Source organism: Macaca thibetana, chromosome 2 (assembly GCF_024542745.1).
Source record: "Macaca thibetana thibetana isolate TM-01 chromosome 2, ASM2454274v1, whole genome shotgun sequence".
NCBI lineage: Eukaryota > Metazoa > Chordata > Mammalia > Primates > Cercopithecidae > Macaca > Macaca thibetana.
This window is the reverse complement of record NC_065579.1, coordinates 141,498,897-141,515,206: the sequence shown is the minus strand read 5'-3', so window position 1 is coordinate 141,515,206 and position 16,310 is coordinate 141,498,897. Positions and strand designations below refer to the sequence as shown.

The 16,310-nt window shown below is 41.0% G+C and overlaps 2 protein-coding genes and 1 pseudogene across 2 annotated transcripts in view; 1 reads left to right on the top strand and 2 right to left on the bottom strand.

Moving 5' to 3' along the window:
- The window catches only part of TSEN2 (tRNA splicing endonuclease subunit 2), a 728,632-nt gene that overhangs the window by 624,220 nt on the left and 88,102 nt on the right, over window positions 1-16,310 (bottom strand). The gene's annotated exons all lie outside the window — the stretch shown is intronic.
- The window catches only part of LOC126949002 (Fanconi anemia group D2 protein-like), a 41,034-nt pseudogene that overhangs the window by 2,724 nt on the left and 22,000 nt on the right, over window positions 1-16,310 (bottom strand).
- LOC126949081 (cytochrome c-like) lies at window positions 2,647-3,040 on the top strand. The gene has a single exon (XM_050781524.1). The coding sequence runs from the start codon at window positions 2,647-2,649 to the stop codon at window positions 2,959-2,961; it is 315 nt and encodes a 104-aa protein (XP_050637481.1). The 3' UTR covers window positions 2,962-3,040.

The window sequence follows — 16,310 nt, the reverse complement described above, 5'->3', positions numbered from 1 at the left end:
GATTACAGATGCCTGCCACCACGCCGGGCTAACTTTTATTTTTTTTATTTTTTTATTATTTTTAGAGAAGAACTAACGTGTGTGCACTGCTCATCGCTCAGGTTGGCTCTCTCTTGGGTCAAACTAGATGATGCGCTTCTAAAAGCAAATAATTTTAATTTCACTTTTGTAATATTTTATAACAATTGCCAATAAGTTTAAGTATTCTGACTTCCCTAGGGTACAGTAAAGATAAAAGTACATGAAGGGAGAAAAGAGTATTTATTTTGTCCATACAAAATACAGATTAGAGCAAAATATTGTTCTCTTATATATATTTTTCTTTTCTCTTTTTTACTTTTTTTTTTTTTTGAGACAGAGTTTCGCTCTTGTTGCCCAGGCTGGAGTGCAATGGCGTCATCTTGGCTCACCACAACCTCCGTCTCCCAGGTTCAAGCGATTCTCCTGCCTCAGCCTCCCGAGTAGCTGAGATTACCGGCATGCGCCACCACATCCAGCTAATTTTGTATTTTTAGTAGAGACTGGGTTTCTTCATGTTGGTCAGGCTGGTCTTGAACTCCTGACCTCAGGTGATCAGCTCACCTCGGCCTCACAAAGTGTTGGGATTACAGGCGTGAGCCACCAAGTCCGGCCTGCTCATTTCTCTTACAGTTGTAACGTCTACCGTTAAAATGATGTCTATGCGATGTAACACTGTTAGCTGGCAAGATTAACTCATCTTAAACCACGGAAGTCAGAATCTCCATGTGTACCTGTCTGCTGCCATGATGCCATCTATGATGACAGCACCAAAAATCCCAAAGAGTTTGTACTTGAATACGGTGCTAGAGAGCTGCTTTCTTATTACCAAGTGCATGTCATCCTGCAGTGAGATAATGAAGAAAGACGATAATGCTGGAATTGCACAGCAAAAGAAGGTATGGTATGGATATTGAGCCATGCAGCTAGACTATAAAGGGGTCTATCGTTTACTGTTTTGTTTTGTTTTGTTTTGTTTTGTTTTTTGAGACGGAGTTTTGCTCTTGTTGCCCAGGCTAGAGTGCAATGGCGCAATCTCGGCTCACTGCAACCTCCACCTCCTGAGTTCAAGCGGTTCTCCTCCCTCAACCTCCTGGGTAGCTGGGATGACAGGTGCCTGGCACCACACCTGGCTAATTTTGTATTTTTAGTAGAGACGGGGTTTTACCATGTTGGCCAGCCTGGTCTTGAACTCCTGACCTCAGGTGAACCACCCACCTCAGCCTTCCAAAGTGCTGGGATTATAGGGGTGAGCCACCACACCCAGCCCTGTGTGTCTTTAGCAAGTCATTTCATCTCTCCAAGTTTTAATTTTTACATCTGTGAAATGGGGAAAGTTGTTTTAAGGATTAGAGGCAAGTCATTTCATCTCTCCAAGTTTTAATTTTTACATCTGTGAAATGGGGAAAGTTGTTTTAAGGATTAGAGGTAAATTATGAAAAAACTTCTAGAATAGTGTCTGGCATATGATAGACATTCAATAATAACAGCTTTTATTGTTATTATTTCTATAAGGATATGAAAATTATCATAATGTTGATGACTGCTCAGCTAAAATAATGAATTATAATAAAATACTTAGGTACAGATTTAAACATGGAGGCAAGGCTAGCCGCAGTGGCTCATGCCTGTCATCCTAACACTTTGGGAGGCTGAGGCAGGTAGATTGCTTGAACCCAGGAGTTCAAGACCAGCCTGAGTAACATGGCAAAACCTCATCTCTATAGAAAACACAAAAATTAGCCAGCCGTGGTGGTGCATGCCTGTGGTCCCAGCTACTTGGAAGCTGGGGTGGGAGCATCACCTGAGCCTGGGAAGTCAAGAATACAGAGCTAAGATCACATCACTGTACTCTAGCCTGGGTGACAGAGCCAGACACTGTCTCAAAATAAAATAAAATAAATAAACATTGCTGAAAAACTAAAGACATAAGTAAACAGAAAGAGCTATTGTCTTTGTGGACTGGAAGACACTCAATATTGTTAAGATGACAATACCATTCAAAGTGATTCAGTGCAATCCTTATCAAAGTCCCACAACATGTTTTTGCAGAAATAGAAAGATCCACACCAAAATTCACATGGAATTTCACGGGACCCCAAACTGCCAAAACCTTGAAAAAGAACAAAGTTGGAGGGCTCACACTTCCTGATTTCAATATTAATACAAAGCTACAGTAGTCAAAACAGTGTGGTGATGGCAGGACAGACATATAGACCAATGAAACAGAACACAGAGTTCAAAGATAAGCCTTCATATATGTGACAAACTGATTTTTGACAAGGGTTCCAAAATCATTTCAATGGTGAAAGGACCATCTTTTCAACAAATGGCACTGGAAAAACTGGATATCCATCTGCAAAAGAATGAAGTTAAATCCTTAAAATATTAAAATATGCTATATACAAAAATCAACACAAAGTGGATCAAAGACCTGAATTTAAGAGCTAAAACTTTCTCTTAGAAGAAAATAAAAGAAAACCTTCATGACCTTGGATTCTGCAATGGTATCTTAAGCATGACAACCAAAAGGACAAGCAACACAGGAAAAAAAATTGATAGAGAGTGGGTCGTACAGCTTTGGAGTGGCAACCTTCGTGGCGCCAGTGACGATAAAGAGAATTAAATATGGGTGATGTTGAGAAAGGTAAGAAGATTTTTGTTAAGAAGTGTGCCCAGTGCCACACGGTAGAAAAGGGAGGCAAGCACAAGACTGGGCCTAATCTCCATGGTCTCTTCGCGCGGAAGACAGGTCAGGCCATTGGATTCTCTTACACAGACGCCAAGAAGAACAAAGGCATCACCTGGGGACAGGATAAACTGATGGAGTATTTGGAGAATCCCAAGAAGTACATCCCTGGAAGAAAAACGATCTTTGCCGGCATTAAGAAGGCAGAAAGGGCAGACTTGATAGCTTATCTCAAAAAAGTTACTAATGAGTAATAGTTGGCCACTGCCTTATTTATTACAAAACAAATGTCTCATGACTTTTTTATGTGTTCCATACTTTAATAGATCTCATACACAGGAATTCAGATCATGAATGACTGACAGAATATTTTGTTGGGCAGTCGTGGTTTAAAACTAAGGCTGGCTTGTGGTTAAATGAATATGTTGTTTTTGAATTTTAATAGTAATTCCAATTCAGTAAATGCTATCACTGTTTACCCCTTCCAAAGATAAGATGAGACTTCCTTAGCAATGTTCAACTTTTCACAAAGATGGTGAGTCCTATCTTAAAACTTAATGGAGGCCAAGCACAGTAGCTTACACCTGTAATCCCAGCATTTTGGGAAGCCGAGGTGGGCAGATCACTTGAGGTCAAGAGTTCGGGACCAGCCTGGTCAACATCAGGTGAAACTCTGTCTCTACTAAAAATACAAAAATTAGCTAGGCATGGTGGTGGGCACCTGTAATCCCTGCTACTAGGGATGCTGAGACAGGAGAATTGCTTGAACCTAGAAGGCAGAGTTTGTAGTGAGCCGAGATCATGCCACTGCACTGTAGCCTGGGCGACGGCAAGACCCTGTCTCAAAACAAACAAACAAACAAACAAACAAACAAAACAAAACAAAAAACTTACTGGAGATTGGTTTTATATTTAGATTTATATAACTGGGTATGTGAATATATTTAAATACTGGGGAAATTCCTTCACTGTCTTAGAACCAAGCAAGATTCACCTGTGTTTTGTGTTCATTCGCCTCTTAAAGGCAAGGGTTGGAGATAAATAAGGTAGCAATGTCTCGTTTATATTTTTGGCCTTAACTATGCCAATCTAATTAGAATTCCCTGTATTTAAAATGGTGCCTTTAACTTATTGAAAGGCATTTTAGTGTGGTTTATGTGTAATATCAAAGATTATTTAACACTTCTCACATTTTATACATGATCTATAAGGTCACATGCTTTTAAAATAGTAGCAAGTTAAACTTCACTCTTGAATTCTTTACAATCGAACTCAAACTAAGTTATAATTTAGGATTGTCTTTAAAGAGCCATTCAGAAACATAAAACTGTAAAACTGCTGTGTATTTGTGATTGGGAATGGTGCTTTTGCCATCTTAAAAGGATTAAAGTAGAGGAGATATACACAAATTTTAACATTATGTGTGATCATAAGACTTAAGATAATTAAAAAGAAAACCACAGATGAAAAAAAAATAGATAAGGCCAGGTGCAGTGGCTCACATCTGTAATCACAGCACTTTGGGAGGCCAAGGCAGGCAAATCACAAGGTCAAGAGATCGAGACCATCTTGGCCAACATAGTGAAACCCCATTTCTACTAAAAATACAAAAATTAATTGGGCGTGGTAGCACGCACCTGTAGTCCCATCTACTCAGGAGGCTGAGGCAGGAGAATCGCTTGAACCCGGGAGGCAGAGATTGCAGTGAGCTGAGATCGCGCCACTGCACTCCAGCCTGGGCAACAGAGCAAGACTCCATCTCAAAAAAAAAAAGTAGATAAATTTGACTTTATTGAAACTAAATACTTTTGTGCATCAAAGGACACTATGAGGGGAGTGAAAACCCATAGAATGGGAGAAAATATTTGCAAATCATATATCTGATAAGAGATCAATATCCAGAATATACAAATAACTCCTATACCTCAACAACAGCAAAAACCCAGTTTAAAAATGGGCAAAGGGCTGAGCACAGTGGCTCGTGCCTGTAATGCCAGCACTTTCAGAGGCAGAGGCGGGTGGATCTCCTGAGCTCAAGAGTTTGAGACCAGCCTGGGTAACATGACGAAACCTCATGTCTACCAAAATTGCAAAAAATTAGCTGGGCACGGTGGTGCACGCACCTGTGGTCCCAGCTACTCAGGAGGCTGACATGGGAGGATTGCTTGAGCCTGGGAGGTGGAGGTTGCAGTGAGCCAAGATCACACCACTGCACTCCAATGTGTGTGACAGAGTGAGACCCCATCTCTAAAACAAAACAAACAAAAATGGGTAAAGGACTTGAATAGACATTTCTACAAAAATATAGAAATGGCCAAGAAGTATGTGAAAAGATGCTTAACATCATTAGTCATTAGGAAATGCAAATCAAACCACAATGAGATACCACTTCGTACACGTCGGGATGATTATAATTAAAAAATAGGGCCAAGCGACATGGCAGGTACCTGTTGTCCCAGGTACTCAGGAGGCTGAGGCGGGAAGACTGCTTGAGCCCAGGAGTTTGAGGCTGCAGTGAACTATGATCACACCACTGCACTGCAGCCTGGGTGACAGAGCAAGACCCTATCTAAAAATATATATTTTTTTATTTATTAATAAATAAATTAGTTAATAAAAATTAAAAGAAATTTTTTTAAGAATGGAAAATAAATGTTGGCAAGGATATGGAGAAATTGGAGCCTACATGCATTGTTGGTGGGAATGTAAAATTGTGCAGCTGCTATGGAAAGCAGTTTGGTGGTTCCTCAAAATGGTAAACATATGGTCATCATATGATCCAGCAATTCCACTCTTAGATATATATACCCTAAAGAACTGAAAACAGGGACTCAAATATTTGAACAAATCCATAGACAGAATGTGATTAGTGATTATTAGGAGGTGGGGACAGAAAGATGGCGAATTATTGCCTAATGGGCATAAAGTTTGTTTGGGATGATCAGAAAGTTCTAGAAAAGGATAGTGATAATGGTTGTATAACATTGTGAATATACTTACTGCTACTAAATTGTATCCTTAAAAACAATTTAAATGGTATATTTTATGTTATGTATATTTTATCAAAATTCAAAAATAAAATAAAATAGTGAAGTGGATTTTTATTACTGATTTGAAGCAATCTCCAAAATAAATTGCTAAATGCAAAAGGTAAGATGTAGAACAAGAGGGGAAAGGAAACTACAGGTAAATACAAATTTGTAAATTCTCAGAACATCTCAGAAGGTTATAAAGTGATTGCCCCTGTGGGAGACAAACCAGGTGCCTAGAGGACTGAGAAGTGAGAGTTATTTTTCACTGGATACCCTTCTATATGTTTTGAATTTTATATGACACATGTATATTACCTAGTCTATAATTATTTTTAATTAAAAAAATGTGTTGACTGGAGACTCAAGAAAGGTGGGGGTGGGGGGAGATAAAAAATATACTGGTTGTTCAAAGTCACAGTCCAGTATGAATTACTGCCTTAAGATAGCACTAAAGATACAAACGAGTTACAAGTTATGATTCCAATCTAATCTCTTCCTTTTGTTTTATTTATTTATTTAGAGATAGAGTCTCATTCTCTTGCCCAGGCTGGAGTGCAGTGGCACAATCATGGCTCACTGTAGCCTCAACAACCAGGGCTCAATGGATCCTCCCACCTCAGCCTCCTGAGTAGCTAGGATTACGGGTGTGTGCCACCACACCTCGCTAATTTTTGTATGTTTTTGTAGAGACAGGGTTTCACCATGGTGCCCAGGCTGGTCTCAGACTCCTGGATGCATGTGACTCGCCTACCTTGGCCTCCCAAAGTGCTGGGATTACAGCCTGGCTTTTTCAGTGAATGGTGTCCACAAACGAAAGCAAGCCCACGTGAAGTTCACATTAGATGGAGATGTTTCTTAGGAAACAAGGCAATTCTGTGTCCCCACTGCACTCGGAACCTGAACAGTTTCATGGTTATCTGATCACAGACCCATCTCTTCCCTAATAAACAAAGCTTTTCGAGGGCAGAGGATCTCATGTATCAGTGCCTGACACAGGATAGGTACTTAATGTTTGTGGTAAGAATAAAAAAATGCTGGAACTATGGCTATTACTCCATTTCCACTACTACACACAGGCAAATCTATCATTTGCTTGTGTTTTTTTTTTTTTCCCAGCAAATTTCAAGCAAAGAGGTTTAAAAATACGAAATACTAAAAATACAAAAATTAGCCAGGTGTGGCGGCATGTGCCTGTAGTCCCAGCTACTCGGGAGGCTGAGGCAGGAGAATTGCTTGAACCCAGGAGGTGGAGGTTGCACTGAGCCAAGAGCATGCCACTGCACTCCAGTGCAGGTGACAGAGCTAGACTCCATATCACACACACACAAAAAAGTCCAGGTGCGGTGGCTCATGCCTGTAATCCCAGCACTTTGGGAGGCCGAGGCAGGCAGATCATGAGGTCAGGAGATCGAGACCATCCTGGCTAACATGGTGAAACCCCTTCTCTACTAAAAATACAAAAAAATTAGCTGGGCATGGTGGTGCATGCCTGTAGTCCCAGCTACTCGGGAGGCTGAGGCAGGACAATCGTGTCAACCCGGGAGATGGAGGTTGCAGTGAGCCAAGATCATGCACTGCACTCTAGCCTGGGCGACAGAGGGAGATTCCAAAAAAAAAACAAAAACAAAGAACAAATCTTCCCCAACATATTGCCTCTTACCTGGATGTGACTGCTGGCTTCATTCTGTTTGCCAAATGCCAGTGTGCTGAGAGCATTGAAGAGTTTTCGTATTTGCTGAGGAGATATGTTATCCAGATAATCTAAAATGCCCTGCAGAAAAGATGATGCCAACAATAAGGCTGGCAGCTAACATTTTTCCCTTAAAAATCAAAAAATTAAAATCCCTATAAGAGAGGCACACATATCAGATAGCCAGGTATCTAAAACTTTTTAGCTGCCTTAAAAGCTCAAGTTCTAAAAGCTATGCTCAGAGCCCAAAGGTTTGATAGACTGGATATAAACTGAGAAACTCTTCCAGCTTTCTAAATCTCTTATTATCAGAGACTAGGAACTAACTATCAGGAAAGATAAAGTTTGCTTTATCCTCTTCACTCTGAACCACAATTCCGGGCTTTAATCATCTACTGCGTAGTCATTCTAATGCACCTCCCAGTTCTCAGTATTCCTTACCTCCACCTTTCCCCCTTTTTCAGTGAAAACAATATTCTACCAAAAGTTATGTCTTTACCCTATTCCTTGCCATATCATCCCTTCCCAGCTTCTACTCCATGAATTATTTCTCCTTTCTCTACAGATCTGGAAGGAGTCACAAGGAAACTATTTACTTTGTGACCGTGGGAAATGTCTCAGCTTTTCTCATCTGTAACATGGTGATAATAATAGCTATACTACCTTTCATGGTTTGTCTGAGAATAAAGTAATAAAACAGTTTTGTAAACTTCTAATTAATTTTGAAACTTTTCTATTTCTTCCTCTCTATTGAATCCTTTCTCTCAGCCTACAAGCAATCTCAAACCTCCTCATCTAAAAAACATCTCCCTTGCAACCAGCTTCTCTCTCAAGCTACTTTTCTTATTCTCTCCTGGATGCTTCTCGACATTGACTCTGTTCCCCAAGTCTTCAAGTTACTGCTGTCTGACTTCCACCCTTATAATTCAATTAACACTGTTCTCTCAGAGGTTACCAGAGGTATCCTAATTGCCAAAGCCAATAGCCTCTGCTCCATCTTCAACCTCTACAGTGTCCAACACTGGAGATAAATCCCTCACTCTTGAAACTCATTCCTGCGCTTTTGCTACCTGACATCCTTCAAGCTCACATTATTCATCTTCTGGTTTTCTCATTTTCCTTCTACGGACATTTGCTTTCATCTGCCACTTAAACTTTAACCTTCTCAAAATGTCTATGCTCTTCTAAGCTTCTATGGTCTTCTGCCTCAAAATTGCCTCAGTAGAGCTCACATTTATATGGTTCTGAATACCCAAACTAAATCTTCCACCAAAGGGTGCCCCACAGGGTTCCAAACCAGAATTTCCAACTATCCACTAACCATCTACACATGGCTATCCCACAATGAACTCATCATACTTCCTACAGAAGACACACTCCCCTCCTGGTCTCAGGAAATGGCACAACCATTCACCTAGTTTCCTAAGATGAAAAACTCAGACCTAGTTTTCTTGTTTCTTATTGCCACATATTCTTAACAGTCACCAAGTCATGTTAATTCTAACACCAAATTGTCTCCTAAGCCATCATTTCTTCCACATTGCCATGACCAAAATCTGGCCCTTACTCTCACTCCCTTACCCTTTCAGTGGTCTCCAATCCGCCCATCACATAGCTACTGAGTTATCTCTGAATGCTGACCAGATTCGGTCAACTCTGTGTAAAAACTGCTAATAGCTCCCTATTGTCTAGAAAATAAAGTTGAAACTCTTTAGCATGTTGAGACTCTTTGCAATATGGGCCTGTCCTGTGTCTTACCAGCCTTGCCTCCCATCACTCTTCTCCATATATATCCTATTCTCCAGTCATGCTTGTTTGCTTCTCATTCCTCAGTCACACTATTGACTTGGGCACCAGTTTGCTTCTGCTCAATCTCTTCTCTGCCTAGAACGCACTTCCCATACTTTCTCTTGTCAGTCATTCCCATCCTTCAGCAATCACTCAAATACTCTCTTTGAAGAATTCTCCAGCTTCCCAGGCTAAATTTAATTATTCTTGCTCTGTTGTATCTATAGTACTTTACCGAAGAATTCACCTTGCTGTATTTATAGTAAATTGCTTAGGTGTCTTAGTCTTTAACATCAAAGGCAAGGACCTACTTTACATCCATGGCACCCAGAGTAGAGCTTAGTCTGTGGGTTAGATATAAAGAAGTGTTTGCTGAATCAATTAACACATAGATAGAATAGTTACTTTTTATTTATATTACTTGCCCATTATTTCACCTCTGTCCCACCTCCAGTCCCACCAATTATAGTATTCGATATCTAAAGTACAAGAAGCCAATAAGATGCCTTTACAAAGACAGCATTCATCATCATAGCAGACGGGTTTAACACTACCAACTCTAGGAGGACATCTAACGCAGTATCAACTTCAGCTTTATTCCCACTGCAGATATGCGTCACTAAGGCACCAACCACTTCCTATACAGAGGAGAGTCAATAGGACAATGTAAAACAAAATATGGGATGGCCATTCAAAGAGAATTCACCCCCGAGGCCTCTCCAATCTCTACTTTGTTAAAATCACAATCAACCCAATCCCATCATCTATTATCTAGTTTTCATTAATGTTGGCTTCAGGAGATTTAGGAATATGCCAGTGTAACTTTACCATCCCGTCTTGACCTATTTCCCATGTTTTATCGGTGAGCACTACCTAAGCCCTCCTGATTTTGCTCTTTGGCATAGTTTTCCTCTTTCTTGTTCCCACATGGGTTAAATTTTACCCTTTAAGTTGAGGTTGTACGAGATCAGTTGAAATTTCTCAAAAAGATGGCACTCAAGGAGCTAAAAGCTTTAAAAGTTTTCTCTATATAGTACAGGCTAGACTTGCATGTTTCCAAGCAAACATGGATCATGATAGTGTCTCTAAGACATTAAGAGGGTTCAAAAATGTCTTGGATGCCATTCTCCCTTTATACCATCACTCCATCATAGTCATAACAGAATTACATTCTCAACTGCAACAGCTACCTCATGTCAGCTGCAACTGTTGCTCTACCTTAAATTTAAAAAAAATTTTTTTTACAAATCTTCATTTTAAAAATTCCATTCAAATGCATTTTAACATTGTTAATAATAGGAAGAATATATGTAAAAATACAAAATAAGACACTGTTCTTTACTTGCTTTCATAAACATCTTCCACAAATACAGTCCTCCCTCTCTGGATATATGCTATTAAAATGCGTCTCGGCCCAGCACGATGGCTCATGCCTGTAATCCCAGCACTTTGGGAGGCTGAGGCGGGTGGATCACCTGAGGTCAGGAGTTCGAGACCAGCCTGGCCAACATGGTGAAACCCTGTCTCTACCAAAAATACAAAAAATTAGCCAGGCCTGGTGGTGCACGCCTGTAATCCCAGCTACTCAGGAGGATGAGACAGGAGAATCGCTTGAATCCGGGAGGTGGAGGTTGTAGTGAGCCAAGACTGTGCCACTGCACTCTACCCTGGGCAACAAGAGCGAAACTGTGTCTCAACAACAACAACAACAACAACAACAACAACAAAGTGTCTCATGTTTTGACATAAACTGGATCTGGATCTTAATTTCAGACAGAATTTTAGAGCTCAGAACAAAGAGTTAGATCCACCAGTCAAGTCTCTTCATTTCATCAAAGCTGGGACTAGGATTGAACTTTCCTGAGATCCAGTTCAGAGTTCCTTCCCCTTCAGTAAGGTCCAACCAACAAGAAATAAACATCAGATTATTTTCCCTTCCCCGTTCCCTCCTTGCCAAAATAAGTGTTTCAACATACCTGCTGGCAGTACGTGTCAAAAAACTTAAATGCATATTTGTATAGGAGACTGCCAAATGAAATTATACTCTGGTCTAGAGAGTGAGGAAAACTCTCAGCCAGCGACAGAATGGATGAACACATACCCTTAAGAACCTTGAGTGGGGAAGAGTAGAGAGAGAAAAGGAGCTATAAGAAGCAGTTAGTACACAAGCTAAGAGTTGCTTATCCTTTTGGAATGTCAGACCTCTCCTCCCTAACTCTCATTTTAACTTGAGAAATCTTAATCTTTGTTTTACACAGAATAATCCTTCACCATTCTGAGTTTTCTCTCAGCATCAATGGGATTCCACACTTGGATAATAATTGACCTTTAAGCTCAAAAAAGTTAAATTATAAGCCTATTAGTACGTTCCTATCTGCTCAATTTGGCATTGGAGGCCAGCTCTTCTAAATCCCAGTTTCCTCACGCAATCACACTACCCCCCCCGAGGGATGCTCCACCTTGGTTATAATTTGAAGTTGGTCTATAAGATTCAATGCTAACTAAACTGATTTTTTTTTTAAAGTTCAAGAAGAGAAGTAATCATGCTCTACCAATAACACAATATACATAGACATTAATGGACCCACAGTAAATAACCAGTTAATAAACATAGCTTCCTTACTGATACCACAATTTTAAAAAAATCTTACATTTAGTACTCAGCTGGGTATAATGCTTTATTGGGGAAAATACAATGAAAAATTACATATGGTTTCTGCCCTCTAGAAAATTATAGCCCAAAACATATATCATTGGTAGAAATAAACACAGAAAGAACTGCAAGGTAAAATAATACAAACATTAAATCTATTCCTAAATATAAAATTTAAGACCCAATGAAGTATTCTCATTAGCTCCTAACCCAAACCCCAAACCACTGGCCCATCCAGTTTTCTAAGTTCTATACTATTAGTATCCTGAACATTCAGCCAGCAAAACACTATTCCCAGCTTATAAAATTCCAGTTTGAATAACTTACATTTCTAGAGGAATTATCACCTAAAGTCCACAGTTTTGAATGGCCAAAGAGTGATAGTTCAAGTAGGTTCATAATTACGTTTCTGCTAGTTTCTATAGGCGGGTCCTATTCCCTTCAAGGTTTTTATAAGCTACTTAGAATAGGATATGGAAGGTCAGTTTGGCAAAGTTGCAAACTGCATTGAGATAGACAATTAAAATAATTAATGCAAAAATAAAATTCAAAAATCTCAATGGGTTTGAACAATGGACTGAAACAAGATGAAATTTTACATGGAAGCTGTAAAGCTTTCCGTTTTAGATTAAAGATCAATAGTCTCTGACACTTACTAAGTAATGAACAGAGAATGTACTCTGGAGCAGCTGTTCTTGAATGCAGCCTGATCGAATCTTATTTCTTAGCACCTTTCAATATACTTCTTTGTCTGAGTATTGCTGCTATAGATGATGAAAAGCATCACCAGGTCAAACACCTATTGTCAATAAATATGCAATAATAAAAAAACAGTTAACAAATCAGTATATTTGCTACAATGAAACAGCAGCTTTTCGCCCATTAAAACACAGAATGGATGATACTCATTTGTTCCGCATACTCCCTTGGGGTTATCCACACTTTTCACAAAATCCAGAAATATTTTTCAGAGCAATAAAGTGCCACAACTATTAACCACTGGTATCTCTTAAGAATACATTGCTATATACATGAAAGTGATATTACTACAGAAGTAACTTTGGACATCTTCACATTTATTAAAAGAAAGATTCAATCACTTGCCAACTCCAGTATGTATTTTCACTATTACTAGGAAAATTACTTTGTGAAAAGTTGGAAAGACTATAAATGCCCATCAATACGGGAAAGGTTCAATAAATTATAATGGAGTAATTTTAAATTTTGGAATATTACACAGTCATCAAAAAGAATAAGCCACGCTGGGCATGGTGGCTCATGCCTATAATCCCAGCACTTTGGGAGGCTGATGTGGGCATATCACCTGAGGTCAGGAGTTTGAGACCAGTCTGGCCAACATGGTGAAACCCCATTTCTACTAAAAATACACACACAAAAATTAGCTGGTCATGGTGGCAGGTGCCTATAATCCCAGCTACTCAGAAGGCTGAGGCAAGTGAATCACTTGAACCCTGGGAGGCAGAGGTTGCAGTGAGCCGAGATAGTGCCATTGCACTCTAGCCTAGGTGACACAGCAAGACTCTGCCTAAAAAAGAATTTTTAATTACAAAACTGAAAAAAAAAGAATAAGCTAGACCAGAGGTCCCCAACCCCTGGACCACGGAGTCCATAGTCTGCTAGGAACCAAGCTGCACAGCAGGAGGTGAGTGGCAGTCAAATTACCACCTGAGATCCACCTCCTGTCAGAATAGCGGCTGCATTAGATTCTCATGGGAGTGTGAACCCTATTGTGAACTGCACATGCACAGGATCTAGGCTGCACATTCCTTACGAGAATTTAAGTAGTGCCTGATGATCTAAGGTGGAACAGTGTCATCCTGAAATCATGCCCCAACATGGTCTGTGGAAAAACTGTCTTCCATGAAACCAGTCCCTGGTGCCAAAAAGGTTAGGAACTGCTGAGACATACTATATTTTTTGACAGAGAAAGGACATTCCTGACATGAAGTGGAAAAAACAGCAACCTGCAAAAGGATAATCAGGCTAGGCATGGTGGCTCATGCCTATAATACCACTGCTTTGGGAGGCTGAGGAGGGAGGATCGTTGAGCCCAGGAGGTGGAGGCAACAGTGAGCTATGATTGTGCCACTGCACTCCAGCCTGGTGACAGAGTGAGACCCTGTCTCTTTAAACAACACCACCACCACCCATAATCATAGTTAAGATTCTGCTTTTGTAAAAGCGATATATAAACCTACATATGTGTAGGCGTAAGGGTATACCTGTACTTGTGCATAATTATAGCTTGTATATGAACAGAAAAATATTGGAAGGATGATTATCTCTGGAATGGGACAGAGAGTGGAGAAAAACTGTATTTTTTACATCTGTAGATTTCTTGTGAGTTTTTCTCCACAATTAGCTTGTTTACCTACATTTAAAAAAGAAAAATATGATGACTGGGTGTGGTGGCTCAAGCCTATAATCCCAGCACTTTGGGAGGTCCAAGCAGGAGGATCACTTGAAGCTAAAAATGTGAGACCAGCCTGGGCAACACACCAAGACCTCATCTCTATAAAAAATAAAAGAATTGGCTGGGTGTGGTGGCTCACACCTGTAATCCTAGCACTTTGAGAGGCCAAGGCAGGTGGATCACCTGAGGTCAGGAGTTCAAGACCTGCCTGGCCAACATGGCAAAATCCTGTCTCTACTAAAAATACAAAACTTAGCTGGGCATGGTGGCAGGCACCTATAATCCCAGCTACTAGGGAGGCTGAGGCAGGATAATTGCTTCAACCCAGGGGACAGAGGTTGCAGTGAGCTGAGATTGTGCCACTTCACTCCAGCCTGGGTGAAAGAGCAAAACTCTGTCTCAGAAAAAACAAAACAAAAAAAGAATTAGCAGGGCCTGGTGATGCTTGCCTGTAGTCCCAGCTACTCTGAAGATTGAGATGGGAGGATCACCTGAACCCAGGAGTTTGAGGCTGCAGTGAGCTATGGTGCTGCCACCGTACTCCAACTTGGGTGACAGAGCAAGACCTGGTCTCTTAAAACAAAACAAAACAAAGAGAAAACGTTGAGAGTATATTCAGGGCAACTTGAGTCTATGCTTCTAGGAAAACAAACAAACAAACAAAAAAGTTAAAAAGGCAAGCAGGGCCTTTTATCCAAGATGGCCGAATAGGAACAGCTCCAGTCTGCAGCTCCCAGTGTGATCAATGCAGAAGATGGGTGATTTCTGCATTTCCAACTGAGGTACCTGGTTCATCTCATGGGGACTGGTTGGACAGTGGGTGCAGCCCATAGAGGGTGAGCCTAAGCAGGGTGGGGTGTCACCTTATCCAGGAAGCACAAGGGGTCTGGAGATTTCCCTTTAATAGCCAAGGGAAGCCATGACAAACTGTACCTGGAATATCAGGCAACTCACACCCAAATACTGTGCTTTTCCCAACGTCTTAGCAACTGGCAGACAAAGAGCTTCTCTCCTGGGCCCAGCTTAGCAGGTCCCACGCCCATGGGCCTTGCTCACTGCTAGTACAGCAGTCTGAGATCAAACTGCAAGGCGGCAGCCAGGCTAGGGGAGGGGTGTCTGCTATTGCTGAGGCTTGAGTAGGTAAAGCGGCTGGGAAGCTTAAACTGGGTGGACCCCACCACAGCTGAGCAAGGCCTAGCCCTCTATAGTCTCAACCTCTGTGGGCAGTGCATAGCTGAACAAAAGGCAGCAGACAACTTCTGCAGACTTAAACATCCCTGTCTGACAGCTCTGAAGAGAGCAGTAGTTCTCCCAGCATGGCGTTTGAGTTCTGCGAATGGACAGACTGCCTCCTCAAGTGGGTCCCTGACCCCAGTGTAGCCTAACTGGGAGACACCTCCCAGAAGGGGCCAACAGACTCCTCATATAGCCTGGTGCCCATCTGGGATGAAGCTTCCAAAGGAAGGATCAGGCAGCAATATTTGCTGTTCTGCAATATTTGCTGTTGTGTAGCCTCCACTGGTGATACCCAAGCAAACAGGGTATGGAATGGACCTCCAGCAAACTCCAACAGACCTGCACCTGAGGGACCCGACTGTTAAAAGGAAAACTAACAAACAGAAAGGATCAACGTCAACAAAAAGGACATCTACACCAAAACCCCATTTGTAGGTCACCAATATCAAAGACCAAAGGTAGATAAAACCACAAAGATGGGGAGAAACCAGAGCAGAAAAGCTGAAAATTCTAAAAACCAGAGTGCCTCTTCTCCTCCAAAGGATTGCAGCTCCCCGCCAGCAACTGAACAAAGCTGGTTGGAGAATGACTTTGACGAGTTGACAGAAGTAGGCTTCAGAAGGTCGGTAATAACAAACTTCTCCTAGCTAAAGGAGATGTTTGAACCCATCCAAAGGAAGCTAAAAACCTTGAAAAACAGTTAGACAAATGGCTAACTAGAATAAACAGTGTGAAGAAGACCTTATACGATCTGATGGAGCTGAAAACCA

Excerpts from the sequence above, each read along its gene's own strand:
- LOC126949081 (XM_050781524.1), top strand. The coding sequence starts at position 2,647 with ATGGGTGATGTTGAGAAAGGTAAGAAGATTTTTGTTAAGAAGTGTGCC.